We start from the raw sequence: 20,081 nt of genomic DNA, 5'->3' as shown, positions 1-20,081 counted from the left end.
ATGAGCGCCCCTGCACACTTGGAGACCACCCAGTGGGCCGCTCGTTCCCGGACCTCCTGAGCCGCAGGCTCTTCTTCCTCCGTCAAGGGAGGGAGTGGGCTAGGTGGTGCCGAGGTTCTGATAGCACTGACACTTGCACTTCTGCGGGCCAAGCAGGGTCACCCTCCCTAAGCCCGTAATGACACGGAAAAATCGTTATCAATGCAGATAAATAGGAACATTCTCAGGTTCGCCAGACAGGGCCCAAATTTCTGAGCTTTTCATTTTTCCTAGGGGCAGAAGGGAAAGTGGCCTTCGGTCACCGAGGCTCAGGGTTCTGGGTGTGGCTGGGTCCTACCTCCAGCCCAGCCGCCCACGTGCCGCAGTCCAGCCCGGGCAGCTGGAACCCGGCTTAGCCGCCCCGCCTCCTGGAGGCCGCAGCATGGTTGCCTAGGAGACGCTACGTGTCTCCGCAGGGCTTCCTGGGCTCTGTAGTCCGCCGGCAGCCTCGCCTGGGCCGGCCGCTCCCGGGAAGACTACAACTCCCAGGAGGCCGCGCAGCGCGCGGGGCGGCAACTGGCGGGCAGGGCGGGGCGATGGGGGCAGTCCTCTCCTCGCACCGCCGAGCGCGGGCTGTCCGGCCGCAGAGAAAGATGGCGTCGCGAAGGGTCCGACTGGGGCCGCGCGGGGTTCCGGCGCTGCTGCTGCTGCTGCTGCTGCTGCTGCTCAGGTCCCGGCCCGCGGCGAGCCATGGCGGCAAGTACTCGCGGGAGAAGAACCAGCCCGAGCCGCCCCTGAAGCGCGAGCCCGGGGAGGAATTCCGTATGGAGAAGCTGAATCAGCTGTGGGAGAAGGCCCGGCGGGTAAGCGAGGGCCCGGGGGCAGGGGCGCAGGCCGGGGGCGGCCGAGCAGAGGGCCCGGGGGGCGGGTGAGCGAGGGCCCGGGGACAGGGGCGCAGGCCGGGGGTGCGGGTCACGAGCCCTGTCCTTGGTACAGCCTCCCCAAGGGTCAGGTGGTGCACTCCGACCCCACCTGCGGCAGGGAAGGGACCCAGACGTGAAGGTGATTTGCCCAAGACCGCGGGGACCTTCGTGCCGGCGCCAGAGAGCTGTAGTGCAGCCCAGCGCAGCTGAAGGCTGAGACTCCCAAAGGTTAAGGGTTGCAGCGCTGCCCAGCCTGGCCCGTGCGCTGAGCTGAGCCACTTCTCCAGAGTTAGAGATAGAACCTGGTTAGATCTCAGGTCTCCTGCCTTCCAAGCCTGTACCTTTTCCATCGCTTTATTTCTGTCTATATGGAAGAACAAGAAAAACACGGTGATGGGCACAAAGATGTGTGCAGGGACAGGAGAAATCCCGGAAGCCGGCCCATTCTTGTTAATTTGGGTGAAGGACGTGGGATCAGTTTAGAACACAAGACAAGGCGGTGTTGAAGGTCAGCTTAACAGATGATCTAATCTGACCTTCATTTTAGAGATGTAGATACAGAAGCCCAGAGGAGAAAGGGCATCCCCAAGGTCACTTGGGCAGTCAGAGCTGAGCTGGGATTGCAGCTGTTTGTGCTGCCCTGGCTCCTTCACTAACATGATGGTTTTTGTTTGGTGAAATGGGTATTTGCAAACTGTGACCTACCCCTCTGGGCTTCGCTGTCATCTTCTCTAAAGTGACAGGGTCAGATGGGATCCTCTGTGAAGTGTTCCTCTTTTAAGCATTTCTGACTCTTTGAGAAGGAGAGTAAATAATTTGTAAAATAAGACCTACATTTTCGAACAGAAAAGAGGAAGAACTTTGGCTGGGGAGAAAGAGGTTGGGAAGGGACAGTTGGGAGGAACAGTCTGCAGGGGCAGTGGGGACTGATGCCCCAGCTTTGTTCCCCAACCCGTGTCCTTGAGGACTCCGCTGGGCAGGGCACAGCAGTGGAGCCCCATTGTATGACGTTCAGCCTGTGGAGTGGGCACTCAGGCCCAGAGGGGCAGGACTGCTTCCTGGAGGAAGGGGCTCCGGAGGGGCAAGGGGCTCTGAGCAGCAGGGAATAGATGTGACCAGGAGTGGCTGGGGCATGGGACCCTGTCCTCGGTCATGCCCACTGTGGGGGGTGTGCAATGCATCTGACAACTGGGTAGAGAGTCCCCCTAGGTGAGAATTTGGGACAAGGAAGAGATGGGTCTGGATATTTTGGAGGTTGTGTTCAGGAAACACTCTAGGGCCCAAGAACCCGAGGGGCTCCCTTTGCTTTGGGGACCTGGCCCCAAGTCCTCCCCGTACCCTGCTGAGCTGCCCTGGTCAGCTGCATCTTGCTAGTCCAGATGCCGCTTTGTCTGCTGCCTCCCAGGACCAGCCCTCTGTGCCTGTCAGCCTCAGTGGCTTCCTCAGCCCCACTGTGGGGCTCACCTGCCCTCGTGCTGCACCTGCATGGTCCTCGTGTTCTCAAGCGCTCAGTGCACGCTTGACCTGACGTCCCTCTTGCATCTCCACTGTGTGTTCGCCAGTAACTCTGCTGGGGTGAGCTGCTCACCTCAAATTTGGACTGAAGCCTTGGGCTAGATGACCTTTCTGATCCCTTCTAGCTCTGAAGTTCTCCAATTGTACGTGCAAGTTTGTTTTGCTGAACAGAATGTGAAGTTGTTCCAGAGTGGGGTTATGTTTTAGGATATTTTATATGTCTTCCCTATTTCAGAGAGCCTCACACTCTGGCGGGCAGACCAGTGAAGCACACACTGCCTTGTCCTGGTTTTCCTTCTAGGTAGTGGAAGCTTGCCAGGGGTTGGTGGGAGCAGGGTCCCAGATGGCGAGCCGTCCTCAGTGAGCTGGCATATAGGCGTCAGACCTGTCGGCATCTTTATTGTAAAGGTTGTTCGTGGTATCATTGTTCTTCTGGGATGGTCTTCGTGCTTCACCTCTTGCTACCGAGAGCACCAGGGTCCTGGGGTGGGCAGGAGGTGGTGGGCCACAGCTGATTCATGGAGGCAGAGAATTGTTCTGCGGACAGTCGTTCCCGTCGGCTTCTTACCTAGCCCACCACAGGTGGGGTCGTGAGATGGGGTCTCATTGAAAAGAATGAGGGGCGGGCGTTGGCCTGAGGTGGGTGCTGCTTTCACAGAGCGGCATCTCCTGGCACAGCCTGTCACCAGTGCGCCTGGCCTCCGAGACTTTCCTTCACCAGCCAGGAGGATTTGTCCTTTCTATAATTTGCTCTCTGAAAACATTAAGCACTTCTTTTCTAAATATAAAATCGCAGTATACAGCATTACTTAGGGTATTATTGGGTATAGGGTAAGAGAAAGAGAGTCTGATGAAGTCTTGGCCTCATCTTCTCTTTCTAGCGGGCCTTTCATGGCCTGGGGGTGCGATACCTGCCTTGAGGCTTGGGGGCCACGGCAGGGGGAGCCTCTAGGAGACACTAAAGCGCTTTTCATCTTGTTGGATAGGCCAGGGAATCGTGCTTCATCCATTACGGCATCTTAAGTCTTGACTTCCTGCGAAGTCACCCAGTTCCTGTTTCGTAGATGTGCTTAGGTGGTAGGAACTGGGGTTGCTTCTGCCCAGCTCATGGTGTTGACATACGTCCACTGTGTCACAAGACTGCTGAGCGGTGGCGGGAGCTGAGGGCTATGTTGGAACTCTGGAGCTGCAGGAGCTGAGCAAAGGCTTCTCTTGGGGAGCCTCTGTGGGAGCTTCTGTGGTCCTCAGGTCTGGGACTTTGTCCCTCTTTAGAGCTGCTATGTCTTCTGGTGACGCTGAGAGGACCTAACAAGCACGGCTGCAGAGCGCTCATAGACATGCTCACGTCACCCTTGACCGGGGCGGTACAGTTCTGTGAGCTCAGAGTTCTGAGGTCCTGCATGGTGCAGGGTCCTCAGGTCTGGGCACAGTCAGGGCACCGATACAGATAGCCGGCCGCTGGCCATCTGAGGACGCGAGTGCCCTCTTTGAGCTCTGGGGTGGTGTCATTTGTTCCAGAAAAGCCAACTTTCTTCCCTGCATATTTGCACGATCACTATTTAATATATGACAGATTCTGTTTTGCACTTGGTTTCGATTAAGCAGTTCTTCTAATTTAATGCGTTAACATTTAACTTGAAAGAGGTGAAAGAATGCAGAAATGGGAGCTGGCGTTTGCGTGTGACCTGCTTGCCTTCCTCCTTTCCTAGTGGAGCCGATGGCGGATCTGTGGCATTGCTGCAGGGCACTTTCAGCACTGAGCTAGCTCATAGGCAGTGGAAAGTGAGCAGCAGCTCACGTGGAATTTAAACCCTCAGTGGCCTGGGATCTGAGAGTTAGTGGTTTGCGAAGGCAGAACAAGGACACCCCCCCATGGGTTCCAGATGGTGCAGCTCTCGGAGCACCTTCCCAACAGCACTGGCTCCACTCTCCCAGGGCCCTGGGAGGTGGATGGGAGGAAATGACAGGTCAGGTGGCCACAGGGGTGAGGGAAGACCACAGGTTACAGGTGATGGTGCCTGTCCTTGAGCCCACCAGGAAGCACACCTGGGCCAGGGCTTTGTCTGTCTGCCTGAGGCCTTCAGATCTCCCCAGCAGAGGAACTAGCTGGTGGTCAGGGGACACCTGGGTTCTCTGCCTGTAGCCCCAGAGAGGGCAGACCCGGGCCACTCACCACCAGTACTCCACAGAACGGAGCCAAAATCATCTGCCCCACGGGTGCTGCTCCTGCCATGGGCAGGGCTTGTGCCCAGACAGGAGGGACGCCCTGGGTCTTGGCACCCTGGGGTGGGCTACAGGCCCCCCTTTCTCTGAGGAGCACAGCACGTAAGAAGGTACACAATAAGACTCTATGTAGTAACAGCAGCCACATTCAGCGTGTAGGGAAGTAGACAAAGAAGCTCTGTCTGTTGTACTAAGACTTTTTGTCATGAACAGAAAATAGATAAATATGGGCTTAAAATTGTAAGCAGTATGAGCCTGGGAGCCAAGGCTGCTTTGTGCAGTGGCTTTGTGCCACCGGAATGGCCCAGTAGTCTCGCTCAGCTCATTCTTCCCTGTCCCCTGACTTTGCCGACCCCACTGACTCCCTCAGGAGCTTGGCATCACTCGAGTTCCTCATCGCCAAGTTCTTCCTGTCCTGGGAGCACACAGACTTCCGTGCTTCTAGTCTCCGGAAGGCATCCAGGGCATGGTGGGGTGCTGGGCAGGTCGGGCCAGGTGAGGGGCAGCCAGGTGGAGGTGTGTCGGAGGCACTGAGTGAAAGGGTTTTAAGGTAAGGGAGGGGCTTGGAAATCAGTCCCTGGAGGTGAGGGGGGATCTGTACCAGGAAATGCTGAACAACAGAGACCCTGCCCCAGGAGTACCCGCAGGGAAGATGCAGAGGGCAGGGTCAGAGAAACTTCTAGAGAATTAGAAACTCTTCCCTGCCCTTGGCCCTGCCATTCCTTTGAGGAACTTGCCTCAGTGATCTGAATTTTTCCCCAGTTAGATTTTAAACTCCTGGACAGGGGGGCCTGCACAGCTGGGTGGCTGTGGCCTTGGAGTGCGGTTTTGAGAGAAGAGAGGGCGGAGCTGGCAGGTGCCACCACCCAGTTGTCCGGTTTTGCCCATGGGCCCCTTGAGGTCTAGGGGTCTCATTGCCCCCAGGCCTGGCTCAGCCCCGAGAGCCCAGGTGGCAGGGAGGAGTGAGCTGCAGGGGGAGGGGTGGTTCAGCCTCCACAGGGGCAAGTGGGCCAGGGAGGTTCCTGAGGGCTGGAGCTCCAGACAAAGGGGACGGCTCCGTTGGAGTCAGGAGGAAACTCATGCCCCTGCTGTGTGTGCACACGGAAGGTCTGGGCCTCCCACAAGTCCCGGGGGCTGCGGCAGTGTGGGTGCACGTGCAGAAACAGCAGGTGGGTCTTAACATGACGTTTCCTATGGATATTTACTCCTTTTACGTAATCTTTTTATGGACATATAACACACATACTTCAAATATTTGCTTGTGTTGTATTTATGACCATTTATGTTAGAAAATAGCTAGTGAAACTTAAAGATTAATATTCAAAATCTCCAAGGGAAAACAGATGCCATATTGAAACTTGCACAATCAGAGGCACACACAGGTGATGGCACAATTCCAGCCAGTGCACCTGGATCAGAGCTCAGATGAGCAGGAGCTGGGGAGCTCCCTCCTGGAGCAGAATGGACATGGTGGGGAAGCCCCAGGGGAAGCGAGATGCAGGCGTCCGCTCCAGGACTTGTTCCGAGAATGCAGGTCCTCAGGGAAGTTCGCTGGTCTGAGATCAAACAGCTTTGGGAATCAGGGCTCCACCATGCTGACGGGTTCCTTTGCTGCAGGACTTTTCAGACCCTAAAATATCCTGGTGTCACAATGTAAATGAGGTGCACAGCTTTTTCCCAGTTAGCTTGGGTGTGGCTTGGAAATCAGGCATTAAGCTCTGTCTTTAAAAACCCCAAAGCAGCATGCCTAATGGTCACCTTCCCTTGTCCTTCCCTCACCCCAGCCCCAGAGCTGGATGGGACAGGGATGGGATGAAGAAAGCGTGCCGGGGGTGGGGGTGGGGGTGGGGAAGCCCTCAGCGACATGCCCTCGCCCCCAACGTGGCAGCCGGCCAGACAGAGCATTGAGGGTTCGTACCTCTGTGGTTTACTCTTGAGCAGGTAAGAGCGTGAGTCATTCCTGATCCAGAAGCATCCAGACCCCTTTAAGAAGCATTTCACAGTGTCACTAGAGATCATGGTGTACTTCAGAGGTAGAGATTGAGGGTCCTTGGGAAGTGAAGACAGGGCAAATCTGAAATTACAGTGGGTTTGTTTTTTGTTTTTTTTTTTTTTGAAACAGGACTTCTAGGAATCTGTGCTTGCTATTTTCCCCTCATCTGGGACCGCAAGCTCAGGTGCCTGACCTTCACCCGTGCGTTCCCTCTGCCTGGGCAGCATCCCGTGTCCCAGGGCAGCCATGGTTGTGCTTGGGTTTAGTTTTTAAGATTTTATTCACAAGTTTTCTGTAAATTCAATCTTCTGCTCTCTCTGGTGGTTTTAGTTTACATTCTGTGATAGATGTGTAGTGTAGGAACAATGTAGTGGGCATCTTCACCAAGCCCCTCGTCCGGGCCCCTGCATCCCTCTCACCCTGCTTACTGAGTGGCCAGGGAGTGTCACCAGGGGGCAGGGTGGGAAAGGTAGGGTGTCCTGCTACGGGAGCCAAGTGTGGGCAGCTGGAGCACTGGCAGCTATAGTTAGCGAAATGGCACCTGGGCATACTCGGGGTTTCCAGAGCGTGGCTTGAGACATGTCTGTGTGTAAAGGCTGGCTGTCTTTGGACGTTCTTGTCCGTGAACATGTGGGGTTTTGAATCCTGTTGTCAGTGGCCCTAACTCTGTCTCCTCCTGGTCTCCCGGATCTCCTGGTCATCACCTCCTTAGAGGTCGGTGCCTCGTGCTGTGTCCGCGCCGCCCTGTAGCTGGTTGTCACGGATCCCTCTGTTCTCGCTTGGCAGCTCCATCTGGCCCCCGTGAAGCTGGCCGAGCTCCACGCTGACCTGAAGATACAAGAGAGGGAGGAGCTTGCCTTGAAGAAGCTGAAGGTCGAAGGCTTAGACGAAGATGGGGAGAAGGAAGCGAGACTGAGACGCAGCCTCAGCGGTACCTTTGTTCTTCACTCTCGTCCCTTATCCGGAAAGCTCAGGCCACAAGTGTTTCAGGCTTCAATTTTTTTTCAGATTTTGGAATACTTGCATTACACCTACTGGTTCAGCATCCCGAATGCAGAAATCCTAAATGCTTCAGTGAGCATTTCCTTCAAGCATGATGTGAAGGAAGTGCTCAAAAAGTTTCAGATTTGGGGGGCATTTCAGATTTCAGGTTTTTAGGTAAGAGGTGCTCAACCAGTATGTGGGGAAGCAGCCACCCAGCCTCAGTGGTGCTGACTTCTTGGTTCCCTCACCTTTGCCAGGGGGTGGGGGCCGCCTGTGCAGGGCTCCCCTCCGAGGGCAGCGCAGCCTTGGCTGTGGCCCCAGCTCCTGTGCTGCTTCAGGAGTGTCGTTGGCAAACTGGAGGGAGGGCTGTGCAGCCAGCCAGAGGCCCTGGAGTGCTTGCGCAGCAGAACGCGCAGCCGCCCGGAGAGGCAGCAGGCGCGTCCCCAGCATCTTGGAGTTCCAGGGAAGCAGGTTTTCATGCTATGAAAACAGCTTTCTAGTGTCAGCGTGGACTGTGTCGTGACGCAGTTAGTGAGCTTCTTGTTCCCGTGGGTATTCAAGAAGAGGCAGAGCCGTCGTCTGCCAGGCGCCCAGTATGTGGGAGACACGTGTGTTCTCAGGTCCAGAGCTTTTTAAAAGACAAGGTTGTGACTGTTCTTTCAGACCCTCCTTGTCTGCCATCCTCCCCTCCCCATGGCCCGTTGAGCAGGGCTCTGGCGGGAAGAGGGTGGGGCCCCGGCGCCCTGCCCCGTGGGGCTTGGGTCAGCGGGACTCGGGGAGCGGTGCTCCCAGCTGACTGCTTGCCTTCTGTCCAGACGCAGAGAGCAGAGGCGGCACCGTCAGGTCCCATGGCGACCCTGTGCCTCCCTGCGGCCCGACCGTGGGCGCCTCTTTACCCCCGGCTCTGTGTGACCTGGGCACACTGCGGGTCCCCGTGCCCCGGTCCTCCTCCTGTCTCATGGGACTGTGGTCGCGAACCAAGTGCAGTACTGGCCATAGGAGGCCTGGGGCGGTGGCTGTTGCTACTGTAGTTGTGGCCCCCGAGCAAGGCCACAAAGCCCCACCATGCCTGGAGGCTGCTCTGGCTTGGCACTGCCCACGTGCTGCCTTCCTCAGGCATCACAGTTCTTGGTGACATGAGTCTTGCACAGTGACACAAGTTGCCGTTTCCAAAGTCCCTTCCTTAGGCCTAATGCCAGAACATCTACTGCCTAAAACTCTGAGATACTGTGATCCCATTTGAAAGGCTCAGAGAGGTTAAGTAACTTGTCCAGACTTGTACAGCTGAGAGCAGTGCGGCAAAGATTTGAAGCTGGAGTTTTCTGACTCCAGAGCCGGTGCTCTGTCCCCAGCTGCCCTCCTCCTGCCATTGTCAGATATCACCGGGCACGCCGTGTGGCTGTGCCTGGAATGCAGGCAGAGAGCTGCCTTCATTTCTACTGTATATGTTCAAGGGTGTGGGCAGAACATAGGCCAAGATGTAGTGACAGGGACTGCCAGGTGACGGGGGACAGTGGAAACAGTTCTGGATAGTCACACCTCCCAAGGGCCAGGAAGGGAGCCTGTCCCGGAGTTAATGCCTGACGGGGAAGGACCTGGCCATGTGGCAGCGGCAGCCTGGGAGGGTCGAGCTGTGAGGGTCCCTGGTCCTTCCCAGAGGGAACCAGCCCCCGGAGCCGAGTGGGAGGAGCGTGCGGGGCAGAGAGAGGTGGGCTAACGACCCGCTCCTCTCACTGCCAGGCTCAGCGCCCTCCCTGGCGTGGCTTCCAGCCTCGGCCGAGTCCAGGTCTGTGGCCCACGTGCAGCTGCCTCTGTTTTCTGCCTGGGTGATGTTGGTCTCTTTGCTGGTGCCAGGTGACCTGGCAGAAGATCAGTGGGATGCTAAGAGCTGGCGTCCAGGAAACAGGCCCTGCCGAGCACTCAGGAGGGAGAGGTCCCCTGAGGTGCCCAAGCTTTCTGAGTGGCGACCGGCCTACCTTCTGGATGTGGCCCCTGGACTCCCCAAGTTCCCTCAGTCCCCCGAGCTGTCACAAAGGCTGATGCCGTGTCTGGGGCCATCTAGTGCAGTGTCCAGCCCAGGAGCCTGGGGACGAGAACGGGCGCTGCCGCTAACAGCCCTAGGGCACCGACTGTAGCCAGCTCTGCCTGGGCACGCCGGGATGTTTGGTCACCTGGCCAGGCCCCAGCACCTCGGGAGCACACCGCCTGGGGGTCAGTCCTGGGACAGTCCTGCGCTTCGCTCCAGGGTGCTCTGCCATCCCCATGTCCACCCGACCCCCGGGCCGCCTCACTCCCAGGTGCAGGGTGCAGGGCGGGTTGTCCTCTCCAGAGCCCTAAGGGTTCTGCACTCCTGAGGCCACCGCCAGCTTCGGTGCTCCATGCGGAACCCAGCACCCCAGAATCCGGAGCCTTCACAGGAGGCTGCCAAGTGTGACTGTGGGCAGTTTGCCTTTTGGGATTCTGAGGCAGCTTCTCCAGCCTCTGGCTCCAAGCTCCTGGTGACTCAGAAAACCCAGGAAGCTCCGTACCAAGCTTCTAGGGAAGAAGCAGCTGGGAGTTTGGGAGAGGCCAAGTGAAGCCCTGAAGGGAACGGCAGGGTGGGCTCTGCAGGAAGTGGGGCCTAGGAGAGCCCCCTGAAAGGGACAAGAGGCAGGGGCAAGCAGGCGAGTCCTGGATTCCAGGGACACCTAGCAGAGGGCTTGTCCCACAGAGCCGCGGCGCTGGCTGGCAAGTCAGAACCGGCCTCTGGAGAGCTGCTGCCTTGGACAGAGGCTAGACCAAGCCCCAGCCTCCGCTCGCTGTGTTCCCGAGCACCAGCCCGTCCTCAGCCCAGCTGCCTGTCTGCACCAGGCTGGCGTTCAGCCCCTGCTCTCGTGTTAGCAGTGACGATGTGTGCTGGGAGGGAACCCTCCGGGCCGTGGGGATAACGCATGGGCAGATTGTCTGGAAGCTCCCCTGTCCCCCATGTTGACTGGGCAGCAGCACACTGGTGACGAAATTTCTCCTGGCTACCACTAGTCACTTTTTGTTAGAAGCTGCTAACACTGAAGTGTTTTGTTTTGTTTGAGACAGAATCTCACTCTGTTGCCCAGGCTAGAGTGCCATGGCGTCAGCCTCGCTCACAGCAACTTCAAACTCCTGGGCTCAGGGGAACATCCTGCCTCAGCCTCCCGAGTAGCTGGGACTACAGGCATGCACCACCAAGCTCAGCTAATTTCTTTCTATTTTTTCAGTAGAGACAGGGTCTTGCTCTTGCTTAGGCTGGTCTCGAACTCCTCACCTCCAGTAATCCTCCCGCCTCAGCCTCCCAGAGTGCCAATATTACAGGCATGATCCACTAGGCCCGGCTGAACACTGAAGTTTGTTCTTTAGAAAATGTTTTCCTCCAAATAAAAATGTGATTTGGGCTGTTGGAAAGCTCTCCCCGCCGTCACACTGCATGCTCAGCCAGTGGGGCCTCTGTTCTGTCATCGAGTTTACCCTGCGGCAGGAATTGGGGCTGCGGCTGCCCTGGGGTGTCCCGTGCATCACTGGACATGTTTGTAAATGCTGAGAGTCTTGCAGCCCCCAAGTTTGCTTATATTCTTATTCCCGCCAGATCGCAAGTGGTCATCCATAAAACTGGGGTAAGAGGAAACTTCCAGAAAGTGAGAAGCAAACCTGTCTCCCCACTCTGGGAGTTGAGACGTGTTGGCTCCCGTTTCTCAAGAGAAACCGTGTTAAATAAACCTCCCCTTCTCTCCTAGTCATCTTGGCCAAGTACGGCCTGGACGGGAGGAAGGACGCCCGGCAGGTGGACAGCAACTCGCTCGGCGACGGCTCCCAGGAGGACTCGCTGGGCGACCCGCGGCTGGAGAAGCTGTGGCACAAGGTACCCTTGCGTTTGTCCGAGGCCTCCAAAGCCTGCGTGGTGTCGAGCCGAGGTGGGGCTGCTGTCTGCGCCGCCGAGCTTCAGGGCTTGGGGCGAGTCTCGAGAAGACAGTCGTTTCCTGATGGAACTGTGACGCTGTTCTGCGCTCATTTTCCCTTTCCTGTGAACATGTTCAGCTTTCCTGCTTAGAATATGTCTTGCCCTTTCAACAAAGAAATTCTATTTAACTATTAGGCCTTCACATATGTAGAATGTGCTATGTATGTAGTTAACTTGCACAGGATCCTAAGGTAACATGGCTGAGTTTTTTACTTTGTGTCTACATTTTAATTTTGAGAGTTTGTCCCATGGACATGCTTCTGTGATCAGGAAAGGTGTCCTCAGCCAGGGGGGCGTGTCTCAGGGGTGCCTGGCAGGCGGGCAGTGCTGGGCTTGCCCTGCTCTTTGCCGTGGGGTGCAGGCCTCAGGATCGGGTGGGGCCAGGCGTTGGGACGTGGTGGTGTCTTGGTCGGCCTGTGGCAGGGGTTAGTCGAGTCTGCTCCCTTTTCCGCCAGCCGCTGGTCTAGGACAGTTGTCTGGATCCCACTGATTTGGGGTCAAGGGTTGGAATTCTTGTACCAACCCAGTACCGGTTCACTGTCCTCGTTCAGGAGGGATGTAGCCAGTGAAGGGGGCAGAGTCGGAGGGAGGGAGGGTCCTGTGTGGCCTCCCCGGCTGTGCCCTGGACCTGCATTCTCCCTGGGTCACTGCACAGCCCGGGGGGCAGGTGGGACCATGGTGAGGCGACCGGCCCGAGGTCCTTCTGGGAAGATGGCCTTGCTATCCTTGCCAGCCACAGCCAGGAGACCAAGCAGGTACAGGGGACAGCAGGCTCTAGGACCCTTCTGCTCCACACCTGGCCAGCGTGGTGTCTGTCTCCCACTGAGCCCAGACACACCCAGGACTGACTTTGGACCTCTCCTCCACGGTTTGGTTTTTGTTTTCCTGCCACACACAACCCAACTGGAGGGTCGAGAGGGTCGTAATGGCCAAGAACCAGCCCAAGCACTTTACACCCAAAGGCTCCCGCCCGATCACAGGGGAGCTTTCAGCTGGGGGGCATCCAGGCACCGTGGCATGGGCAGACTGGCAAGGCCACAAGGGTGTTGACTCAAGGTCTTGTTCCCTCCTTAGGCGAAGACCTCTGGGAAGTTCTCCAGTGAAGAACTGGACAGGCTCTGGCGGGAGTTTGTGCATCACAAAGAGAAAGTCCACGAGTACAATGTCCTGCTCGAGACCCTGAGTAGAACCGAAGGTGCTCTCTGGCTCCACAGGGAGGGTCTGGCGAGCCCCGTGCCTGGGCTGTGCCCTCTCAGTGGGCAGCCCTGGCCCCAGAGTGCCCCAGCCCGTGACATTGCCGGGTGGGGTGGGACACACTATACCCTTTCCTCGGGTTTCCGCCCAGCTTGTGAGTGGGAATTTCACTGTTTAGTAAGGGGTGTGTTTGATGCTGCCCAAATGTATTTGGCCAAATGAGCCATTTCTTGAGTGATTTGGGCAACCTCTGTTGTCACTGGCATCTGTACCCCTGTCACAGACCAGCAGCTACCACCTTTTTTTTTTTTCTTCTGAGGCAGGGTCTCACTCTGTTGCCCAGGCTGGAGTCCAGTAAAGTCATCATACCTCACTGCAGCCTCATCTCTTGGGCTCAAGTGATCCTCCTGCCTCAGCCTCCCCAGTAGCTGGGAGTACAGGTGCACACCACCATGCCCAGCTAATTTTTTTGGTTTTTTGTAGAGATGGGGTCTCACTGTGTTGCCCAGGCTTGTCTTGAACTCCTAACCTCAAGTGATCCTCCCACGTGAGCTTCCCAAAGTGCTAGGATTACAGGCCTGAGCTACCTTGCCTGGCCTAGCTGCTGCCTTTTGACTGGCTTGACTTTCTCTGATGGGTCTTTCGTTTTGAACTCAAGACCCTTCCCAAATATGTGACCTTTGCACCCTGAGACGGTCAGAGCACGCTGGAGGCTGGTGACCCAGCAGGGAAGGGCACGGGGACCCCAGAACCCAGAGTCAACCCATGGGGTTAGGCTCATTGGCTTCATCTCTGCCAAGTGTGGCCCCGGAATGCATGTGGCCTTGTGTCTCTCCTTTGAAAGGAAACGACACCCACATTACTGTCTAGGGCTGCAGGCGCCCACTGAAGGAGAAAACACTTTCAGCCAGAAATGAGAGCATTTTTGAGCTCTCCCAGCCAAGTGAATTCTAGACAACGTCTGGGTGGTGGGTGGGCAGGGGCTCGGGGCTGCCCAGGCGATGGACTCTCTAGAGGAGGAGCTCACCAGGCGTGGCGCTTCCATTGGCACAGACATCCACGAGAACGTCATCAGTCCCTCCGACCTGAGCTCCATCAAGGGTGAGGTCCTGCACAGCAGACACGCGGAGCTGAAGGAGCAGCTGCGCAGCATCAACCAGGGCCTGGGCCGCCTGCGGAGAGTCAGCCACGAGGGCTTCGACTCGGAGGCCGGTGAGCCCCACAGCCCTGACTGCCCATGCACCTCTGGCCGTTGCTCCTGAGGACGGGGCTGCCTCTGCCTGTGTTTGTGGTGGGCGAGTACGTGGAGTCAGCCCCTAGTCACGCTCAGCCGACCTCGGGACTAGAGCAGGGCCCCGCCCCCAGGAGCTGTTGCATGGCCAGCTGCCAGTCCACCTGCCCTTGTCAGCCACGGTCCCGGGTGGCCACACCTTCCCGCATCTCCCTGGGCCCAGCATGCATGAGCCCTCTGCTCCCTCTCTGGGTCCAAGCACAGCTGTCATTGCCCTCACACCACCTGTCCCATGGGTTTGTCTCCCTCGGCACAGAGACAGACGGCTCCACCATCTCGGCAGCTCAGACCACAGTGTCCTCACTCCTGCACTACACGCCCTCGCTGGCGGGCTGCTTGCTGGGTTTCTCCTCGCCCAGGACCCAGGCCAGTGAGCCTTGCACAGGGTTTACGTGGAGTGTGGCAGGGCGTCACTTCACATAGCTTCTAATTCTGTTTATTTGTTCATCCCACAAACGTGCACTGCCCGCTGGCCGTGTGCGGATCCTGCTCTCGACTCGGATGCAGCAGCCAATGAGAGACGTGGTTGCCGTGTTGGGACCACAAGGCTGGCTTCTGTCCACAGGTGCCAGGCAGAACTACGTCCTCTCGAGCACAGTGGTCAGATGCGCTTGGCGCCCGGCTCCCCTTGGCTGGCTCTGTGGTGGCAGCTGTGTTATGCGGGTGTCAGCCATGTGCCCCGCCAACCCCCAGCTCCCCAAACCTGCATGAGGGTTCACTGAGTTACTGAAGGGGAAACGGGACCCACGTGAGCCTGGCTGTGGACAGCGCAACAAATGGCAGCTCTGACCTCCCTCCCTTGGGCTGTCTCTTCCACATCCAGCCTGCTCCTGTAGTTCATCCCGCTGGTCTGCCTGGTCGTTCCAGCAACCCCTGCCAGCCCGGGGTCCTGGGGGCCTAGACAGGAAGCGTCAGCGCAGAGGAGGGAGCAGAGCTGCCGTGGTGGGCTCACTGGGCAGGCCGCTTGGTCCAGTCTCCTCCGAGGTGGGGGAGGCGTCTTCCACCGTCCTCTCTGAGCACCAGCACAGGTTGAGGAGCTCGGTTTCGTTTGCTTTGCTGAGGAGCCAGGAGGGAGGCAGCTGCGTGGCTGGACAGTCTTTAACTGAGGGCCTGAGCAGCCTCTGCACGCAGGCCGCCCCCACCTCGCCGTACGCATCACAGCAGCCAGGTGCTCGCTGTGGAGCTCCCGGGCACAGCTGCCGGCTTCTATGTGTTGGGACACAAAGGAAAAGGGTTCTCTTTGACCAAAGGGACAGGGAAGCCACATTCCAGCCAGGTCATGTGAGCTGTGGCCTGCCCCGCTGTGCCTCTAAGGACACTCTGAAGGCACAAGCGTGCTCTCCCACACCCTGGTACGGTCACCCCTGCACACTTACACCGTCGTGCTTGGCTCACACCCACAGCTCCCTTGGGCTGGGTCGGCTGCGTGGGCCCCTCGGCTCCGATGTGCATCGCTAGACCACTGAAGCTGCTTCTGCTCTTGCGCAGAGTTCGAGGAACCCAGAGTGATTGATCTGTGGGACCTGGCCAAGTCAGCCAACCTTACTGAGAAGGAGCTGGAGTCGTTCCGGGTAAGGAGAGTGCAGGCCGACACTGTCTCAGCAAAGTTATCTGGCAGCTGTCTCTCCTTTTGAACCCTGATGGCATGGCAAGGATTCTTGTGCTATTTTTCCCTTAATCATACAGTGAACAAATGCATGTTTTTGTCTAGACCCTTTTCCTTCTTGTCTTCTGCGTCCCTCTGGCGTCCTGGTAGTGGCCTGCGTGGGACCGTGTGTGCATGCCCCTCCCGAGCAGGCCTGTGGTCTGCAGGGACGGTGGCCCCCTCTCCCTAGGGTGCCTCTGCTCAGCCTGAGGTGGACGTTCTGTGTGTGAGGGGAGCTCAGAATGGGGAGAAGGTGGCCCAGTTGTCTGGTGGGGCAGAGGCTGCTGGGAGCTGGTGCTTTGAAGTATTTTGTGGGAGGAGATGCTGAAACCCTACGCTGAGGCCGTGGGCCTTGAGGGAAGGGACTTTGGTTCCTTCGTCCATTCATAACATCTGAGCAGCGGCCTCATGTGGGTCCTGCTCTGACAAAGCTCTGTGTGCTCAGTGGGTCCTGCGAGCATGTGAGGGTCAAGGGTCAGGGAAGGACTGGGCCGTGGCGGGTGAGGGGGGCTGGGGGCACCAGCATTGACTGGGATTGTTTGGGGGTGTCACTGTATCCTGAGACAGGGAACACAGGGAAGGAAGGAGACTGTTTCGGGTGGTAGGGAGTCCTGGAGCATGTAGAGTTCTGGATCATTCTGTTGGGTGGCGAGGAAGCGGCAGGAAGCAGGACATCCTGTGAGCAGTGGTCTTGGCAGGAGCTGGAGTGCAGCGGGGTTTGTATGTGTCCCTGAGTTCTGTGATGTCCCCATGCCGTGCATCCATCTTGGGCCTGGTCCTGCCTTCATGGAGCTTAGCGCTTCCATGGCCCCAGGAAGGGCCCTTGTAGACACCCAGGAGGGGTCGGGGCTTCTGGGGCACCTTAGCTGGGAGCAGGCACCTGTGTGGGGCTTGGCAGGTGGAGTGGGGAGGGTGGGGTCGAGGCTAGCCAGGGCAGACCTGGGACCATAGTCTAGCTGGGGTCCCAGACACAGCATGAGGGCGGGAGGGAGAGGACAGGGTGCAGTGGCAGCTGCAGCCGTGGGCGTCGGCCTGGATGTGGGGTCAGTGTGAGGAAGAACCCGGACACCCAGCAGGTTGGGGTGGGGATGCCATCACCGAGATGGCGGGGAGGTTGGGTCAGGTCTGGCAAGAGGGAGGTGCAGACTCGTGCCGGGTGAGCGTGATGGGCCCCTGGGGCTTCCGTTCAGAGCTGGTCAGTCAGTGCCCATCACACTGTCCTCCAGGGCGCTGCCCAGGCCAGCCTGCCCTCCCCGTCACTACTGGGTGTGTGCCCCGCCCCGGCACCCCCATGGGTGATGTTGGTCTATCGAGGCCCTGAAATGGCACTGAGGACTTGTCGTTCTAGGAGGAGCTTAAGCACTTTGAAGCCAAAATTGAAAAGCACAATCACTACCAGAAGCAGCTGGAGATCTCCCACGAGAAGCTAAAGCACGCGGAGAGCATGGGCGACGGGGAGCGCGTCAGCCGCAGCAAGGAGAAGCACGCGCTGCTGGAGGGCAAGACCAAGGAGCTGGGCTACACGGTGGGTCCCGAAAGGTGGTGAGGCCCCCCGCAGGGCTCAGGGCTCCAGCTGACCCGGCTTCACTTATACCTCCCGCGCGAGGTCTAGCCCGTGTGGCTCGGGTGTGCAGGACAACAAAGACCAAAGTGGTCTGCGCTGGGAAGCTCCGAGTGCGTGCAGTGCAGTCTCCTGACCCTCGGGTGAACAAGAGCCCCGAGGCAGTGTCCTCACTCCCTGTGGTGGCAAAGATGGGGCATGACCTGGGCGCCCTGCAGCGGGTGCTGGGTGGATCGTTTGTGGTAAACCCACAAATTGGGTTCCTTCCAGCCCTTTCTGCAGAACAGCCTCTGGGTCAGGTGACAGAGGACAGGCAGGAGCAGGGCTGGGAAGCCAGCAGCACAGAGTCACCGCAGAGGCACAGGAAGCTCTGGACACGGTGCCTGCCGGCTGCTTCTGCAGTGAATTTTAGGGGCTGGGGGCTGCAGTGGGCAGGAGCCTCTTTTGTGCCTTTTTGCTGATTTGAAAGGAAACAAAACTTTAAAAATAAACTAAGGCCAAGGTACGGAGAGGAGAGGGTGGTGTGGGTCTGCACCTGCCTCTGGCAGGGAGCAGGGGGAGAAGCCGGCAGCCTGTGGCCTGGAGGCTCGCCAGCAGGGCAGGAAGCAGAGCCTGAAGTTAAAGTCGTAGCCTGAGAATTTGCAGGGAGTTCTCCTGAGATGGGCAGAGAAGAAACGTGGACCTTGTCTAGTTCACCTGACCATGGAAGAAAGATGCAATGCTGGCTGAGAAATCCGTGACAGGGCATGGTCGGGGGAAGCTGGGAGGTGACACCTTCCACTGCTGGGGTTGTGGTGGGGGCCGGGAGGGAGAGGCACCTTCCCCCACAGCCCCATCCCGGAGTCCTTCCGATCATTGTTCTTAAAAACGATGGCATGGACAGATGACGAGAAAACATAGTTTTCAGCAGAATCTGCTTCCAGCTGTTTGTTTTTAATATTTTTTGGTGGATGTTTTCTAGTTAATATTGAGCTGCTTTTATGATTTATTTATGACACCTTCCGGACGGGTGGGTAATTGCAGAGTAGAATAGAGAGCTCGTGAGATCATGCGTCTCACGGCGGCGAGCTGTGACGTCATGGAACTGGACTCCGCGGTGTCGTCCTCAGCTGATGCACTGCTTTCCGCCCACAGGTGAAGAAGCACCTGCAGGATCTGTCCAGTAGGATCTCGCGAGCTCGGCACAACGAGCTCTGAAGGCGTCGGGAGCCCGGCCCGGCAGGGAGCATGTGAAGGCGGCCCAGGGGTTTGGTGGCGGCATTTACATGGACAGCCACGGTGAAAGTGCGGGGGGCTGGTCACAGATGTGGCAGGAAGGACCATTTTAAATGACTGTTCAGCGGCTGCCGAGGCTGCGTCTTGGATCCAACTTCAGTCCTCTATCTGGTTGTGGGACTCTGTTTCTTCTCAAGTGAGCGTGGCGGTCAGCCTCCGGCGAGGGCCCTGATGTCCAGCCACCTGCCAGTCCTCTGCTACAACAGTACAGTTTGTATCAAAAATTTTACAGTTCTGCCACTGGAAATATTATGTACAAAGTCCTTAAAAATACAATGCAGTGTTTAGACCGTGTAATACTGACTCAGTGTCGCGGCGGCTCTGGCTGGAGCCAACGCACGGTGAAGCGAAGCGTAGGGTGGTACAGCTCCGGGGCCTCTGCTGGCCGTGGTTTCTGCCCTCACGCTCCTTGTCTGCTCCTGTCCCCCTCTGCCCGCCCAAGGGCTTTGCAGCCGGCCAGGCTCAGAGCCAAGAGCTCTTAAGAGTTGAGGTTACCAGATGAAGATGGCAGGGCAGAGGCCTGTGGAGGGTGGAGTGGTGTCTCTTTGCTGTCACCTCTGCAGCTCGGGGCTGGAGGAGACCCTGACGAGCCTGCAAGGCCTCCGCAGCCAGCATGAGCATGATCTCTCCTGCCTCTGACTCAGCGGCTGACGGCTGGGTGTCACCCGAGTCAACGGTCAGAAGCAGCTCCCAAATTTGATCCTGGCAGAGGCTTGACCAGTATAGTGGGTTTGGCAACAGCTGAATCTCAGCTGGAATGTCAAGATCTGCCTAACACGAATATCCACTTAGCCATCGATTTATAAGGAAAGTTAAGGCTAAAGGCAGCATGCTGGAAGTTTGCGTGTCGGGGGCATGGAGGTGGCAGGGCGCAGAGCATGGCACATTGCAGGTCCCCTCATGGGCGTCCCGTTTCTGTGTGGACTCTGGGTGATGTGTGGCTTCCCGCCTGGCTCAGCGATGCCAGCCTCACTCACGGGCTCTGCGGCACCCCCGTCTCCCCTTGGCACAGGAGCCTCACCGTGGCCTCCACGTGGTGTCTGCCACTCTAACCAGACCAGTTGGGACATGTCCCTCCCAGGCCGGGCTGGGGTGACGTCCACTCAGGTGAGAGGCCCAAAGAAGTGCTCATCTGCCCCCATTGGTCCTGTCAGACTCAGAGCTCCAGGGCAGAACTTCGGGGGCCCACCAGGTGCCCCGTGCGCAGAGCACAGGCCTCATGGGTTCACAAGTCAGGGAGGGGGGGTGCGAGGCCTGGGGGTGCTGGGCCCAGCACGTGGAGGCGAACGGGGGAGTCCCCAGTTCAGTTCACCCTCTGAGGAGTCAGCAGCAGAGGGGACTCTTGGCCTTCAGATGTGTCCAAGAGAAACGTGTGTCCTCCCGAGCTCTGTTACTGCCCCACCCAGGGGACTGGGCACAGAGTAAGTGAGTGAGCCCGGGGCCTGTGGCTGCCTTTTTCTTCAACTTCTAAATGATTGTATTGAAGTAAAAGATGCTTTCATAAAAGTATGCGGAACACACACACAAC

At 57.8% G+C, this 20,081-nt stretch overlaps 1 protein-coding gene across 1 annotated transcript; it reads left to right on the top strand.

The window, feature by feature from the left end:
- The first annotated feature begins 620 nt into the window (after positions 1-620).
- Positions 621-18,869, top strand: LRPAP1 (LDL receptor related protein associated protein 1). The gene is made up of 8 exons (XM_069495679.1): positions 621-842; positions 7,420-7,564; positions 11,364-11,488; positions 12,662-12,782; positions 13,835-13,993; positions 15,561-15,643; positions 17,066-17,242; positions 18,413-18,869. Exons 1-8 carry the CDS (start codon positions 633-635, stop codon positions 18,473-18,475), a joined length of 1,083 nt encoding a protein of 360 aa, XP_069351780.1. The 5' UTR covers positions 621-632; the 3' UTR covers positions 18,476-18,869.
- Positions 18,870-20,081: the final 1,212 nt, after the last annotated feature.

This window comes from Eulemur rufifrons, chromosome 20, assembly GCF_041146395.1.
Source record: "Eulemur rufifrons isolate Redbay chromosome 20, OSU_ERuf_1, whole genome shotgun sequence".
Lineage (NCBI taxonomy): Eukaryota > Metazoa > Chordata > Mammalia > Primates > Lemuridae > Eulemur > Eulemur rufifrons.
The sequence above is the reverse complement of the archived record's forward strand: the minus strand, read 5'-3'. Positions and strand labels throughout refer to the sequence as shown.

Bases quoted from the DNA above. Each gene is read 5' to 3' on its own strand.
- LRPAP1 (XM_069495679.1), top strand. From the start codon at position 633: ATGGCGTCGCGAAGGGTCCGACTGGGGCCGCGCGGGGTTCCGGCGCTG. The intron at 843-7,419 runs GTAAGCGAGGGC...CTCGCTTGGCAG, and splicing joins TGTGGGAGAAGGCCCGGCGG to CTCCATCTGGCCCCCGTGAA. The intron at 17,243-18,412 runs GTGGGTCCCGAA...TTCCGCCCACAG, and splicing joins CCAAGGAGCTGGGCTACACG to GTGAAGAAGCACCTGCAGGA.